The 15,600-nt window shown below is 34.8% G+C and overlaps 3 protein-coding genes across 4 annotated transcripts; 2 read left to right on the top strand and 1 right to left on the bottom strand.

Moving 5' to 3' along the window:
• Positions 1-569: 569 nt before the first annotated feature.
• Positions 570-5,427, bottom strand: LOC18047564 (serine/threonine-protein kinase ATG1a). 2 transcript variants are annotated; one of them, XM_006444640.2, is made up of 13 exons: positions 4,829-5,427; positions 4,609-4,726; positions 4,242-4,300; positions 3,861-3,925; positions 3,662-3,755; positions 3,489-3,569; positions 3,228-3,339; positions 3,007-3,061; positions 2,568-2,863; positions 2,128-2,483; positions 1,233-1,530; positions 1,069-1,139; positions 570-965 (listed from the first exon to the last, which is right to left on the bottom strand). In XM_006444640.2, exons 1-13 carry the CDS (start codon positions 5,063-5,065, stop codon positions 729-731), a joined length of 2,079 nt encoding a protein of 692 aa, XP_006444703.1. In that variant the 5' UTR covers positions 5,066-5,427; the 3' UTR covers positions 570-728. The 2 variants fall into 2 exon arrangements, with proteins under 2 accessions (XP_006444703.1, XP_024043759.1); XM_024187991.1 differs by lacking the exon at positions 1,233-1,530 and having other exon boundaries at positions 745-965.
• A 4,236-nt stretch (positions 5,428-9,663) lies between these two features.
• LOC18047563 (probably inactive receptor-like protein kinase At2g46850) lies at positions 9,664-12,148 on the top strand. Its single transcript, XM_024187594.1, is given in 4 exon segments — positions 9,664-10,009; positions 10,012-10,347; positions 10,855-10,938; positions 11,061-12,148. Coding segments are annotated over 4 exon segments (1,854 nt in total).
• Positions 12,149-12,497: 349 nt separating this feature from the next.
• Positions 12,498-15,066, top strand: LOC18047562 (soluble inorganic pyrophosphatase 1). The gene is made up of 9 exons (XM_006444638.2): positions 12,498-12,759; positions 12,985-13,128; positions 13,263-13,291; positions 13,555-13,620; positions 13,723-13,830; positions 14,156-14,221; positions 14,318-14,438; positions 14,555-14,636; positions 14,830-15,066. The coding sequence occupies exons 2-9, from the start codon at positions 12,987-12,989 to the stop codon at positions 14,870-14,872; spliced, it is 657 nt and encodes a 218-aa protein (XP_006444701.1). The 5' UTR covers positions 12,498-12,759; positions 12,985-12,986; the 3' UTR covers positions 14,873-15,066.
• Positions 15,067-15,600: the final 534 nt, after the last annotated feature.

Below are 15,600 nucleotides of genomic sequence, written 5' to 3'. Positions count from 1 at the left end.
AAGTATTAACAGGCCGTGATCTGGCCTCTGCGCGCAGAAAGTATGTTTTCTAGATTTATCATTGTTGCCCGTTCTTTTCTTTTTTTTCTCTCTTGCTCCCAATTATTTTTAAACATTTAGTCTCTTTCCACTGAGGTAATACTGACTCAGCTAAGAATTTATAGTATGAATAGCTAAATCAGACACAAGTGTAGATGGTAACAAATATTGTGACGGTGGCGTCCGTGGCTGCACTATTGGACATGTTCATCGGTGACTACACTGATGCCAATTGCTAAAGAGAGGAAATCTTACGAAGCATGTTCCACCTGTCATTCAAGATTGCTGCCATCGAGAACCATTCTCTATTTCATTAGGCCACACTAATGGTACTAGCTAGATATAGGTTCGACCCAAAATACGAAATATTATTTGCACTTGTTGAAGAAAATGGGCGCTTTACAAGTTACAACTCTATTATTTACAGTCTGACGGAAATTAATATTGTATGATAATTAGTACGAGTTACCTTGCTTAATGCCGCCAGCAGTCGGTTATATACTTGCCTATATACATTATATTTCTATCTGAAGGTATTTGGTTTCTGCATCAATTCTGTTAACTTGTATCCATTTCAAAAACAAGCTCAAATCTCTGTTGCGCGATCATGATTTCCAGGCCGTATAGGTCAGAGGGTAGAAATTCCACAAGAGCTGGAGTTGTAGACCTAGCTTTGCAGCCAATCATGTTTACTTGGGAGCAGAATCTGAGGATAGGTTAGAAGAGGGTTGAAATATTAGAAAGTTCGACTGATGAGACTGCAAATTATTAATATAGCCCTGAATTCGCTTTTTATCAGACGGATTTAGTGAAAATGGAGGGTACAACGACAGAGATGCTGCTTCTCCCACGATAAATGAAAGCAGAAGCATTGCTTTGGAGTACAATGCTGAAGCACTAGCCTTATTCCCCATGTACTCCTCAACCTGCGAAGATGTAGGATCCATTTAGGCAAGAATAATCCATGGCTAATACAGATTATAATGATTTAAGATGAGATTTAACAGCAGATAGTAGGAGTTCACTTACAGCACCGATTTTCCCAACCGAAAGTGCCCTTTGATAAATGATTTCCATGGCATCGGGCATCTCAGCAGCCCCTGCAATATATTTGAGAGCTCCTTGAGTAAAATGCAAACCAAGTTTAGCAAAGGAAGAGCAGCATTATTACAGAACATTGATGAACAGCCTACCATCACTATCTCGAATATTATACGATAATTTCTCTGCACGATCAAAGGCAAGGATAAACCCTTGCTCTGCCCATGTAGAAACAGAGAAAGGACTGCTAAAATCTACATTATTTTCCGAATTTGGATCTGAGGAAATGCCACCTTGAACAGGTGTATGCCCATAAGCTGAACTAGGGCCAGGTAATTCACCATGTGACATGGAGGTCAGCCAGGAGCCACAAATTTGAAGAGCCTTCTTCCATATAGCCAAAACAACCAGTTCAACTGAAAATGATTCTAAAAAGAGTCCTGCATCATACTGCATACAGCAGCAACCACAACTTTTGAGTAAAAGCTAGAGCATCCATGCTGCATTTATGCATCAAACAGCTTAGAAAGAAACAAAATTGAGGCCATCCTAGTTTTGTCTGGTTCGGACAATACAGATTTATTGGTAACTCTATATCCCTTTTTACTTAAATCAGGCGATATGAACGTGACATGAATACATCTCTCCAGAAAACTGCCCTGCAACAATCACCCCATCTCCTCCCCAGATAAAAGTCGGTTATGTTATCCAGTCACAATGTATATATGCCACCAGCTACAACCCACTCTGAAATGGAAGTATACAGAATACTCTATAGAAGAGTAAACTTCAATAGCCCGGTTTCCATGTGTAACCCACTGCAATAAGTCTATAACAGAACTTAACTAAAATCTTGTTGTATATTGAAATGTCTTTTTTATTCCTTTTATTTCTTAAAGCACAAAAACATGAACACAGAATTAAATAACAGACAGACGGCAAAGGACACGTTAGTCTACAGTTTAGTTATACCCCAAACCTCAATATTTCATTAAATTGTTAAGAAACAAGAATCAAAGGTAGGGGGAAAAAAGGAGAAGTGTTCACCTTTGCTTCTGCTAGTTCTGTAAGAGCATGCACGTACTGATGTAACAATTGAAGCCCAGTGGATGGATGTAATACTGTCAGTCCTTGCACTTCTTTCAATATACATAATCTGTTTGATGTTTCTAGTGGAGCTGGTACATGAAATAGTGAATTCTCTGCACCACTAGCAGAATCAGAAGGCATATCCTTTGTTTGCATAGTAATTGCTGAATGGTCATTCTTCTTCGAAGGGCAGATGGAAACTTTGGCCATGGAATTATCTTGCAGGGAAGCATCAAGGTAGAAAGAAAACCCATCCGTTGAAGCAAAATGAGAATTGATAAGAACATATTCTTTCTCAATGGACTCCATTAAATCTGCAAAACTTGATGGGTAAGACAAAAAGATTAATCTCAAAACAATTGGACTTCAACGAGAACATCCTAAACTATAAAACAAACCTTTAAGCTGATCAGATGAGTATTGACTGCCAACAGATTTCTTCATCCTGTCACATGCCATATTTGGTATGAACTCATGCAGATCCCTAGTGCTCAATGAATTGCCTTGATCTCCAGTATTCAATATCACTTTGTCACATGCAGAAGAACATGCTGATTTTGGATTTTTGCTAGATGAGTTCGTAGGATGCTCAGAATGTAATGAATGCCTATCCTCAGGAGTAGAAGAATTCAAGAGCTCCACCATTGGTTTTGTTTCTGGAACTACCGAATGCTGCTCAGCATGCACTGTCTGCCTATAGATCGTAACATTATAAATCATTATAATCAGGTTAAACAGTCTTATCTGTTGAAGGATCAAACAGAAAGGCCGCGAAGGATATAGATTCTGAAATACCTAAGAAACAGCACCACAAAATACCAAACCTTAAAACGTTACCTCAGCTCCCCCAGGAATCTGTGATTAAAGAACTCCTTGAATGTTATTCTCTCAACTGTCAATCAAAAGCAATCGAAGTTAAAAACTAAAATGAAGTTTTCTTGAAAATGATTGTAATAAATTATTCTAAATCAATATTTGATGGATAATACTGATTCTCACAGTTAAGCTATAAAGAGTAGCATACTATTACTCCACACAGACCCAACAGAAAGCAGTACCTGGATTTTGGCGTAAAAGGCATCTGCAGAGATCCACACAATCAGGATGTAGTTCTTCTATAGCACCTGGTGGAAATCGCAGCTCAGTGGATGTCAAAATATTCTGAAAGAGCTGTGAAAACAAGAGGACAATATTTTATTACCCATCAAATAAGTAAAAAGTAGCTCCAAAATTGAGAACAATCACAATATCAACCACCCTTTTTTTAATTTTAAACTTTGATAATGCATAGAAAACAATAGAGTTTATCTTCTCAAAACCTGCAACTGATTACTGCCATCAAAAGGTGGCTTCCCAGTCACCAGTTGAAACAGGATTGCTCCAACACTCCATAAGTCAGCCTGCATACACCATAATATTCATTAAAAATATTTCATAATAATAACACTGCTAAAAATTGTATAAGAAAGAACATGGATGTAAAACTGATAACCTTTGCATCATACTTATGGTTCTGAATAATCTCGGGGGCCATGTACAATGGTGAACCACATAGAGTATCGGCTAGATCTTGAGGTGTCAGGGACCTAGCATACGAATAAATCCAGGAAATGACCACATGCAAAGATAATTTTAATTTTAATTAAAAAAAAAAAGTAAAAAAGATGAAGAAGAAGAAGAAGAAGAATTACCGTGCAAAACCAAAATCCCCTATCTTCAATACGGGGGTCACTTCATTAGTTGACACGAGTAAGTTCTGGCAAGCATTAGCAGAAACAATCATGAAGACATAACACATATAATAAGTGTCTGATTTATTATTACGAACAAGTATACAAGAGATTCTAGTTGGCCACTACATAAAGTTCATGTAAGAATAAATCTTTTCTTCCCTGAAAAGGAGAATCAAAACACCCCAAAATTTTCCAGGTTTGCATGATGTACTCAAAGTTTGCATGGTTCATTAACAAGCTGCTCTAGTAAGCGGTCTACATTTGACCATAAAGTATAGCATAAATACACTCAATAGAGAATCTAACCATAAACATCTAAAAGAGAGCAAGACACAGTACCTGTGGCTTCAAATCCCTGTGAATAAGATGCTTTTCTTGGAGTACTTGCAATCCAGCAGCTGTAAAAATAATCACAAAATTAAACAAACAGAAGCAGTTTGCTTCCACAAGCACCAGTGCAAAAAAAAGAAAAAAATACCCAAAAAAAAAAAATGATATAACCGATTGAAGCTAAACAACCGAATAAAGTTATTTGTAAGGTTCACCTGACACCCAACTGGCCAAGCATCTCAAAAAACTCATTTAACAGTAATTGAGCATTTAACAAGCAGACGGCCAAAGCATATAGAATTTGCCAAAATTGCCTAACTTTAATAACAGGAAATTTGATCAAATATAAATAACCAAAAAGTAAAGATAGATATACCCAATTGTCTCATAAAATGCCTAGCAACAGCCTCTGATACTTTGCCATGTTTGTGAATATAAGCGGCAAGATCACCTCCATCACAATATTCCAAAACCAAATAAATTTTCTCTCTAGTCTGCCACAAACATTATTATAACACATACATTATCGTCAGACTCAAACAACACCATAAGAAAAGACAAGAAGAAAAATACAAGTGGGTAATTTGTGGAGAGACCTCGATAGCTTCAAAGAAACGAATAATGTTGGGGTGACTGATGGTGCTGAGAATGGAGATTTCTTTGAGTAAATTATCACTGACTTTAGGACTAAGCAACTTTTTGTCAATCTCTTTCACTGCTACTTCAATACCCAACTGACGATGCCTGGCTCTCCAGACCACCGCGAACGAACCCGACCCGATTCTCGGCCCCACTATGTACTCTCCTATCAACCGGGTTCGGTTCGGCTCCATCACCCAAAACAAACCTCCACAGCAACGACTAGTATACTTCTTGCTTGTTTCTTTTCTCTTTTTTTTTTTTTCCAATTTTCTTGTTTCTTTCAGTTGTAAAATATCATGTTGTTCTTGTCGTCTTATAATGTGTTGTTGTTTCGCGTCGAGAATTCATGACAATATATGTGTTTTTGTTTGTTGGGTTCTTAATTCTTATGGTTAAAACGAGCCAAAAAAAAAAAAAAAGTGGTTGCGTGTGTGTGTGGAAACGACGCCGATAGATGATGGTAAGCAGGGGCAGAGATGGATAGAGTGCAGAGAATCACTTTTTCGGAGACCTACGAGTGGATTACTCTTGACTTGGAGCCTCTATCAGCTGACTTTTCTCGTTGTTTTTCTTTTAACTGTGCTGACAATTACCTTTTTAACCTGGGTTTAATTTTAATCACATCGAACTCCGACTTCGACTCCGAGATAATCCAACCCATCTGAAGTTCTGAACAGTTTTGTTTTGATGCGAGGTTGTCTGATTAATTCTTTGATATTTTAATTTCATTTAGGTCCCTATTATTTTTATAGTTCTTCAACTAACAGTGGAATTTTTATTTTATTTTCAAATATGTCCCCAATTCAAATCTATTTCTTTTTTCAATTAGAATTAAACACTTATTTTATAAAATAATTAAATTGTATATTTATTGAATAAACTGAAATTATTAGGGGGCTAAAATGTTATTGTTGTTTACTTTATTCTAAAATATGTTATGGTTTGGTTTGATTGATTGGAAAAAAAAAATTATATCAATGTATTATAACATCACCACTAATAGTAGAAAGTTACAAAACAATATAGTAACAATTAACAACATTTTCATAATTTCATAGTTTATTTCTTTTACAATCAAATACTTGTTCTTTTTCTCTTTATTAAATCAAATAATTCAAGTATTTCACATTCTCTATCACTCAAATAAAAATAAATTTCATAAACAATCTTTTTTAGCACAATTTTAATGTTTTATGGTGTAAGCTCATTGTTGTCATGATATATATATACACGCGTATTAAAAATTTTGATGTTTCATTTCTTGATATATATTTTATTTTTTACTTCTTTATATAGATGGACATTCATATAAATATTTACAATAAATTTATAAATTAGCCTGGACAATAAAAATATTTGCTCCACCCTTATATAAAATAATGTTAATTTATGACCAAGTTTTCAACCTGATATACATCAACACATGCATTTCATTATGAACAAAATTATATATATATATATATATATATTAGTCAAATAAAAATAATGCATCGTTAATTCGTTCACGATATTGTCATATTTATGTAGGTGCGGTGGTTACAATATTCCTATCAAACTTTAGCTACGATGAGGAGGAAAAAACCGAGTGGATTAACAAATAATGCATGTATATATTTTTCTTTCTTAAGTTTATTCGATTATGATAATTGAATTTGTCAAAGAAGTCTTGTATTCCACTATCAAGAAACTAACTTCCAAAATTTCTTACATTGTGATAATAGCAAAATGAAGTAAGATACATGAAATTCAATTTTCTTTTGATTATGCTTGTAATGAAACCCGATTCTTATTAAAATGGAGTAACAATTAATATTCGAACCACTAAAATTGCTCATGTTTACTTAATGTTTAAAAGCAACGACTCATAAAATAAATAAATGAAATCAGTAAAAATTGAAAAAAAAAAAAACTATAGAAGATATTAGAAATCTTGAAGGAGTATTGCTGAGTCGTTCAGATTTCTAGTGTCGGTGTTGACTTTGCACAGAAAAAAGAAGAAGAAAAGCATGCTAATCTTCAAATTTTAACCTAAAATTTTTATTGTTGTGATGAGTGTTTGGTAAGGGAGAGATGAAGGAAAGTAGATAGAGGAGAGAGAAAAAAAGTAGAAATTTTAAAAAAACTTAGGGCATGTTTGGTATTATTTTTTATATAGTGTTTTTGATTTTGTTTTATAGAACAAGAATGATTAGTTTTTTATTAAAAAAAAAAACATGTTTGGCAGCTTGTTTTTAAATTGATGTATGGAAATAAGAACTGTGAAAATGCGTTTGGTAACTTGTCTGGAAAAATAAAAATAATAAAATTTATTTGATACATATTTAAAAAAATATTTAAATAATTACATTATAAAAATATAAGCACCTAATTTTAATATGTTTTTAAAATTAAAATTTAGTCAAATTTTAAGAAAAATATCATCTATTTTTATTTTGTAAATTTCCTAAAATTTTAAAGAAATTAATTTTATATTTAATGATTTATGATAATTTTAAAACTTATTTATTGATTGTATATTTATTTTATAGTAATTATGTTAAATTTATTTTTTATTAATAATATAATTATACATATGAAATAGTGTCTAAACCATAACTTTAAACACATGTATAGTATTTTTTTTACTAAAGATTTAGAGTGATGTATCATTACTCAAAGATTTATTATATTATAATAAATTATTAATCTAAGAAACATATAAGACCTACCAAATTTTAGTTGTAATTATTACATTATAGGCGTGAGACCCATAATGGTAGAAAACAAAATGATAAAAAACACCATTTTGTCATTCTCTATCTTTGTGAAGAAAAAGTGAAAAACAATTTTTTTTATTTTTGTATTTTATGTTTATAGTCCAAAAACGCACCCACCAAAAAAATTTTACACTTCTATTTTTTCATAAAATAAAAAATAGCTAACCAAAAACGATACTAAACACACCCATTTTCTGTGGGTATTTTCGATATTTCAAGTTAAAATGAGAAAAATGAAGGATAATGAGATGTACTGAGTGAATATCACTACTAGATTAAAATGCCAAAGCAGATCTACCAGGCCACATTGGACCACAAATATAGACGAGCACATCATGTGGCCGATGGGCCACAAGAAATAGCCCACTCAAATCCGACGAAGATAAAATACGATCCAAAATTTTGTTGGGTCCATACTCCATAATCCACATGCTTTCGGGCAAAAACAAATCTTTTTCAAGTCAAAATGGTTTCAAGATCGTGGCACGTACCAAGCAAAATTTGGCATCCCAACACAAAAGATTTGAACTTCAAAACCGAGAAAGGTCCCCAAAATTTTGCACCAAAATCCAGAATTTATATACCCCAATTGTTTTTCAATCGCCGTATAAGTACAGAAGTCGCCATCTAGTAATCCAAAAAGCGTGTAAGATACCCACAGCGCGTGGCTCTCGGGAAACATTGGAGGTTGAAAATAGTTTTGGTGTATTTACATCTGAATCCCTTAAAGTTTATATATACATGTTCTCAAATAAAAGTGTGTGTGTGCATGGGCGGATCCAATTAAGGCCCAGGAGGTGCTTCAGCTCCCCTGGATCATTAAGTTTTCTTTTAAATGTACCATAAGCCCCTTCTGAAAACGTTAGATAAAATAATTTGGACACATTTTTCATATATTAAAAGACTTGTGGTTCAATGATAAGAGTGTTATTTAATGATTTTAAAACCTTGGTTCAAATCCCATTAGCCACATTATTTTATTTTTTAAAATATTTTGTGGAAACTACTTCGAAAAATAATATTTTCACGCATTTAAAATACTACTTCAAAAAATGATTTTTTCACGCATTTAAAAATAATAATTTATTACTATTATTATTGAGAATTTAAAAAAAATAATAAAATTTGAGTTTATAAGACTTAAAATGTATTCGAGTGAACATTAAAAAAATCTAAGTTAAATAAAATTTTTTGAACTAAGCCCCCCCTCATTTTAGTTTCTGGGTCCGCCACTCTGTGTGTGTGTATATATATTGTCAATTCGTATCAAATCGGTTCCTAATCCTTGTTTAATTGACTAAAATTACCATTTCTAAATTTTAATAATGAATATAATTTCAATAGGGTTCACTAACTATCATACTCTATATTAGGGACCTATTTGATAGAAATGGAAAAGCTACGGGAAACAGATGTTACAATTTCAGTTTCTATATTATTACATATTGTAAAGTAGCTTTTTTAAGATCTGACATTCCGTAATTCTCAAACTACATACATAAAAAAAAAAATAAAAAAAAATGAAGATGTTACATTGTCAATGCTCGAAACCACGTACATATTAAATAATTGTTATCATAAAAAAGAGAAAATGGCAAATGGGGTTATTTATATTAAGAAAAATGATATTACAAGCCACAAATTGAACTGAATTGAAGTGCTAAATGCATATGCCACGCCCCTATAAAGCGCACACAATTCCATAGGTGCGATACGAACGAGCTGTAACCCATTCCAGAGACCAATCGTCCCTTCTTCTCCAACTTCAATGACCTTCAGACCTTGCCACGTGTCCATCTGGGTATACTTAATTGCTACATGGCATAGTAACGACTCTGAAACAAACAAAATGGCCATGAGAAGACCCTTGAACGTATCCTATTCCTCCCTCATGAACACTTTCTTCTTCTTCTTTTAAGACCTTTCCTTCAAATATTCTCTCAACTTTGCAGCGAAAGTCAAGATTTTGACGAGCAATGTTACCGCTGCAGTTAACTTTTTTTATTCTCATTGCACTTGTTCACCAATCAGCCATGTCTAATTCTCTTCTGTGCAATGAGACATGTGGTAACTTTCACAGCATCCCATTTCCATTTCACTTGAACAATTCTTGTGCCTCAGTTTCTAGCAGCGCTTTTCGTCTCTCTTGCTTGAATTCAACTACCCTTTACCTCAAACTCGACACTCTAAGTTATCGAGTTCTTGAATTCTTCTCGGATGGAGTACTAGTTGATTTTCCAGGCGTCACTTCTTGTCGTCAATACAATGATCTGAATGCCTTTGGTTTTGCCAAAACCGACTACTTTGGTCTCTCAGCAGATAATGTCATAGGCTTATACGATTGTGAGGATTCTTCCTTGTGTAAAGCCGGCTGTGAACAAACAACTTGCCTGGCTGTGATGGCAATAGCCAAGGCTCACCTGCATGCTGCTATCCACTTTCTGATCGCAGTACATGGCATTTTGGTGATGGGTTCTCTGTTTTTTCAAAGTTTGGATGCAGGGGATTTTCATCCTGGGTTGTTTCACGTGGAAGCAATACTGGCAAGCGTGGTGTTAAATTGGAATGGGCAGTTCCTGGAAATATATCATCCAACCAAATTTGTGATAGCAATGCTAACATTGTTAATGCTACTGCGGTTGAAGCAGGTGTGAGGTGCTTGTGTCAGGACGGTTTTGTTGGTGATGGATTCGCTAATGGCACTGGATGCATAAAATGTACGTATTTCTTTATTATTATTATTTTTTTTTTAAATGCGTACAAAATTTTGTTTTGACTATCATGATCTTGATCATGTTGTAGTTGACTTCAAGTGAGGCATCAAATGAATACTGTGTTGAGGCGAGTGGTATGCATGAAGATATTAGTTTGTTGTGTGATTAATAAAATGCCCTGATTCACTGAATTAATGATTAATGCGTCTAATTACATGTCATTAAGGTAGCCCTTGCCCTTGCCATTATCTTTTGAAGATAGAATTATCATGACAGTGGCAACAATTACGTAAACTATTATTAGAAAAATAAAGTTCCTACATTTTTCCTTGGGTAATTAATTTGATATTTACGCGACTGGAACATTTTTCTTTAACATTGTTGGGGCGGCTGATCGCTATTGGGCCGATATTTTTATACAATTATGTTTTGTTTTATCACACTTGCTTTTTAATTTTAAAACGATAACTTCTAATTTGTGGTGGGTATTGCATATGTTTTTGGCGACAGCATGCTTCAAGGATGGACAAGAAGTATATGGCAGTGACTGCTTCACCAAAAGAAAAAATGAAAAACAAGGTGTAATTGTAGCAGGTAAGTAATCGTAAATGGGCCTTTTGTGATTTGAGTGATTACAAAATTGCTGTTTACGCACTATCTGTAAAAAATAGAATTGAAGCTTCATTTCGATGCAACTTCATACATATAAATTGCAGGTGTTCTTGCTCCAGCCTTCATCATTGCCTCGTTATTAGCACTATTGTGTCTGCTGAAAAGGCCTGTTAAAGCGCAAGCATTTGACCAATATGACCAGGCTCATTTTAATAGTACAATCTCGTTCCGGAAAGCTTGTAGGACTCGGTTGTTCGCTTACCATGAGCTAGAAGAAGCCACCAGAGGATTCAAGGATTCTCAAAAACTAGCAGATAGCAAGAATGGTTCAATTTATGCTGGCGTCATAGGGGATGGTTCACACGTTGCTGTACAGAAGGTACAATGTGAGAATGAAACGGACCTTATCCAAGTCTTATCCCAAGTTGAACTTCTATCAGCAATTATGCACAGGAATTTGGCCCGTCTCCTTGGATGCTGTATTGATTCCGGATTCATCAACCCAATTGTAGTTTATGAGTATCCTGCAAATGGTACCCTGGAAGAACATTTGCTTAAAAGCAGTGAACAGAAAGCTTGCCTTGATTGGTATAAGAGGCTAATCATTGCTGCTGAAACAGCTAGCGTTCTTGCATTCTTGCAGTTTGAGATTTCTCCCCCGATTTTCCACCATGACCTCAAATCCTGTTACATCTTCCTAGATGAAGACTATTGTGTTAAAGTTGCAGGGTTTGGGATACCAAGCACTAGCCTTGGAGTGGGGTCTAATTCATGCAACAATCAACAAGCCATGTGTGTCAACAAAACCGATGTTTATGACTTTGGCGTGTTACTTCTAGAGCTAATTACAGGCTGCAGACAAGCAGACCAGTCAACAGTGACATTGCAAAAAATCAGAAGTGGGAAAATACAAGAAATTGTGGATCCATCTCTTTATTATCACGAGCAACCAATTTTTCGGAGGGAGCAAATGGAGATGGTAGCGGACATTGCAACAAGGTGTCTGTTATTTGGCAGAGATGGGAAAATCGGTATGATTGATATAGCAAAAGAGCTGGTACATATTGCAAAAGAGAGCATTGATGAAGGAAGTAAGAGGGGACCTCCTGCATCTGCATTGGAAGAAACATTTTCGAATTCAAGTCTTTTGCAGATGATCTCGATGTCACCTGACTCCATTTATGTTCCTTGAATTGCTCTACATAGCAAAGGTGATCAGTCCATTTCGCTTGCCGAAAATTTATTGCAGCTTGTGGGCGCATTATGTGCATTGTATGCAGCATCGTTGTACGTATAGAACATGATGATGGATACTCGTTATTTCTTTTCCATTTTCTACCGAATATGATGACTAGGCAAATTCTTGTTTTCAGACCCAAATGGTCAACACAAGGGGTGGTTGTGTAAGAGTAAGGTGCCCCTTACAACCCACCCACCACTAAAAAAAGGATCAAATGCAAAAAAAAAAGTCATCTTTATGCGTTTTAAATGGATTATTAATTGCAAATATGGTAGTAATTTTGAAAGGAAAAAAAACACTCTTGTAAATTCTTTATTAATATTTTCACGTTTATTTTAGTGGTCACAGACTCACAATGATCGCCGGCCGTGGGTATCACTATTATTTTCATTCGTTAAGAAGTTAACAAAGCTATATATATATCTGTCATCGAATCACATGATATAAAGTTGGAAAATTTGACTACTTGAAGAAGGGTTCTGTGAAAGTGAAAGTTGACCAACCAGCAACCCTTCGATCTCTTGCTAGTAGCTACATTTCCGTGTCTTCATCAACAATCAAAGGTTCGTTTAGCCGTTTCTTCCGTATTGGTATCATCGTCTCAACTTTAGTTGTAAAATCATATAAAAGCACCCCCTTTGATCATTTTATATCATGTAAATGATTAAATTAATCATGCCAAAACATTAATATATTATAGATGGCAATAGATCCATTGCTGTATCACTCTATGAATCTCCTCTCAAGATTACACCTACAGTAAGTGATTATATGTTATGTTGGGGCAGAGATGAGTGAGGAGGCGGCGCATGGAGATGGAAGTGAAGCTGTTGAAGCTCCACAGGGTTCAGTTCCTCGGCTGAACGAGAGGATCCTCTCATCTATGTCGAGGAGATCAGTTGCTGCACATCCTTGGCATGATCTTGAAATTGGTAACATTTGATAATGAATTAATAGAGCCAACCCTTGCTAATTTTTATTTTATTTTATTTTATTTTATTTTATTTTGCATTTAACAATAGTGGGGAAACTAATCAATTTCTTTCAATTGATATTTTGTATGCAGGACCTGGAGCTCCCACCATCTTCAATGTTGTATGTTCTCAAATTCATTTTTTTTTTCCACAGACTTAGAAAGCAATATCAAGTAGCCTTAGGGTTAGAGTGATACAACTTTTTAATAAACAGAATTTGAAAATGAGAGCCTGATTTCTGCAATCTAATTTCAACCATTAGGTGAAGTGTTGCTAACCCTAATTATTACTTCATTTTTTTGGATAACAATAATATATTTCAAGCTTCAACTGTTGGTGTCGAGTATCTGCTTGCGCGTTCAAGTGTTTGTTCAATTTGTTCAGGTTGTTGAGATATCAAAGGGAAGTAAGGTCAAATATGAACTTGACAAGAAAACAGGATTGATTAAGGTATGAACAATTTGTTTTCTCCTCTGTCTGATTCTTATTTCTTGCTTAATGGCTTTTTATTTTTATTTTTCAGTTCTTCTTAATGTTCGAATGAATGCTCAGGTTGATCGAATTCTTTATTCCTCTGTGGTCTATCCTCATAACTATGGTTTCATCCCTCGCACATTATGTGAAGATAATGATCCAATGGATGTTTTGATTCTTATGCAGGTAATGTAGATCTGTCAGTATTGTCAAAGGCAAACTCTTGTTAACTAATCATATAGATATAGTCATGGAAATTTTTACTTTCTCCAATATTGCAGAGATTTTAGAAAATTTTGTTGCAGTTTTTTTATCCGGTTTCCAAAATCTGCTTTTACTCTGTATGCTAGTTTCTCCCATTCACTCTCTCTGTTTTAAGGAAGTCTTATACGAAGATATTGGATAAATTCCACATGTCCCATATTTATTCCTTAATCGTTGCTTCATTGAGCTTCATGCTTAATAATTAATATGATTCAAGATTTATAGACATTTAACTGGATTTGCATAGGAGCCAGTCCTTCCCGGATGTTTCCTGCGGGCCAAGGCTATTGGATTAATGCCCATGATTGATCAGGTGCTCCATAAAACTTTCAAAAAACTGAACCGTAGGTCCTTAAGATCTTATATTTGTTTTATGGATTAACCATTTTTATCTTTTCTTCTTATTCAGGGAGAAAAAGATGATAAGATCATTGCAGTTTGTGCCGATGATCCAGAGTATAAGCACTACAATGACATCAAAGAGCTTCCCCCTCATCGCCTTTCCGAGATCCGTCGTTTCTTTGAAGATTGTATCCTTTTTAATCTTAAATCTAAAAAGCCTAACTGACAACTTTTGTTAAATTTAAATGTTGTTGGATGTTGGTCTGCAATGTGAAGAATATTGGTGTCTTAACACAATGCACAGACAAGAAAAATGAGAACAAGGAGGTAGCAGTTAATGAATTTTTACCTTCTTCTGCTGCTGTTGAAGCCATCCAGTACTCAATGTAAGCACAAAATCGAGTATCTCTTGGATGAATAGAAATATTTATGAAGAATAGGGAAGACAGTCAGAAAGGGATAATTTTGAATGTTGTTATAAAGCATCATATTTGATTGATTGTTTCTCTGTCTGATTAAGTACCAATCTCTATAAACAATCTTCCACATTACTGAGGTGTTCTTTTCTACTTGTTGCAGGGATCTTTATGCCGAGTACATTCTGCACACCCTGAGGCGGTAGGCACTTCCCTTTTTTTTTCTTTGCCCCAACCCTTTGATAATCGAGGGAAATACGTCAATTTGAATAAGTTATTTTCTCAATGTATTTTGAAGGTTAGATAAACTCAATGTTTCTACATTTTGATACTTTTGATGATAATTTGTGCTTGTCTTTTGAACAATTTTATGGAAAGAAATGGCAAATGAATGTCTATCCTCCTGAGATTCTAGATTTTGAGCTGTGTACTGGACTCTAGAGATTTCCTTGTTGATCTTAAAAGATTCATAGCTGGAGTCTCTTGATCAGAGTACTTGGTACTTGGATTTGATTTGTGTGTGGAAAGTGAATTTGCACATTGATACTGAGGAGAAACAATGATCGTGCACATTAGTGATTAGGGTGACTGTTCTAAGTCCGCATCGTCATAAATTAAATTATTATAAGGACATTGGCCAATATCATTATAAAAATATACTTTTATTTATTGGTTTAGGATATCTAGAATTAAAACTACTGGGACATTTAACAACCTTAAACTAGCACGAAGCTACCTTTCTTTGAATGGTGCTTCAGGCTGTCAAGATATTGGTAAAGCAGCTTGAAGATAGGATAGAGGCTGCTTCCTCTGTAAATCCCCGCCACCCCATTCATTCATTCATTCTGCGACCAGGACCGCTTTTTATGCTTGTTTCAATCTCGGTTGCCCCCATGAGTGGCATGCGTTTGCTTGGATCTGCTTTCGCTTTTAC

This window comes from Citrus clementina, unplaced genomic scaffold (genome assembly GCF_000493195.1).
Source record: "Citrus clementina cultivar Clemenules unplaced genomic scaffold, Citrus_clementina_v1.0 scaffold_3, whole genome shotgun sequence".
Classification (NCBI taxonomy): Eukaryota; Viridiplantae; Streptophyta; class Magnoliopsida; order Sapindales; family Rutaceae; genus Citrus; species Citrus x clementina.
This window is presented reverse-complemented; position numbering and strand designations above follow the sequence as displayed.

What these genes read in the sequence shown, in the direction of transcription:
- LOC18047564 (XM_006444640.2), bottom strand. Translation starts at nt 5,065, where the DNA reads ATGGAGCCGAACCGAACCCGGTTGATAGGAGAGTACATAGTGGGGCCG. An exon ending in GCATTTTATGAGACAATTGG is followed by an intron (nt 4,301 to 4,608) that starts GTATATCTATCT and finishes TTATTTTTACAG; the next exon opens with CTGCTGGATTGCAAGTACTC. An exon ending in AGATTCCTGGGGGAGCTGAG is followed by an intron (nt 2,864 to 3,006) that starts GTAACGTTTTAA and finishes TACGATCTATAG; the next exon opens with GCAGACAGTGCATGCTGAGC.
- LOC18047562 (XM_006444638.2), top strand. Translation starts at nt 12,987, where the DNA reads ATGAGTGAGGAGGCGGCGCATGGAGATGGAAGTGAAGCTGTTGAAGCT. An exon ending in CTCCCACCATCTTCAATGTT is followed by an intron (nt 13,292 to 13,554) that starts GTATGTTCTCAA and finishes CAATTTGTTCAG; the next exon opens with GTTGTTGAGATATCAAAGGG. An exon ending in CCGTCGTTTCTTTGAAGATT is followed by an intron (nt 14,439 to 14,554) that starts GTATCCTTTTTA and finishes CACAATGCACAG; the next exon opens with ACAAGAAAAATGAGAACAAG.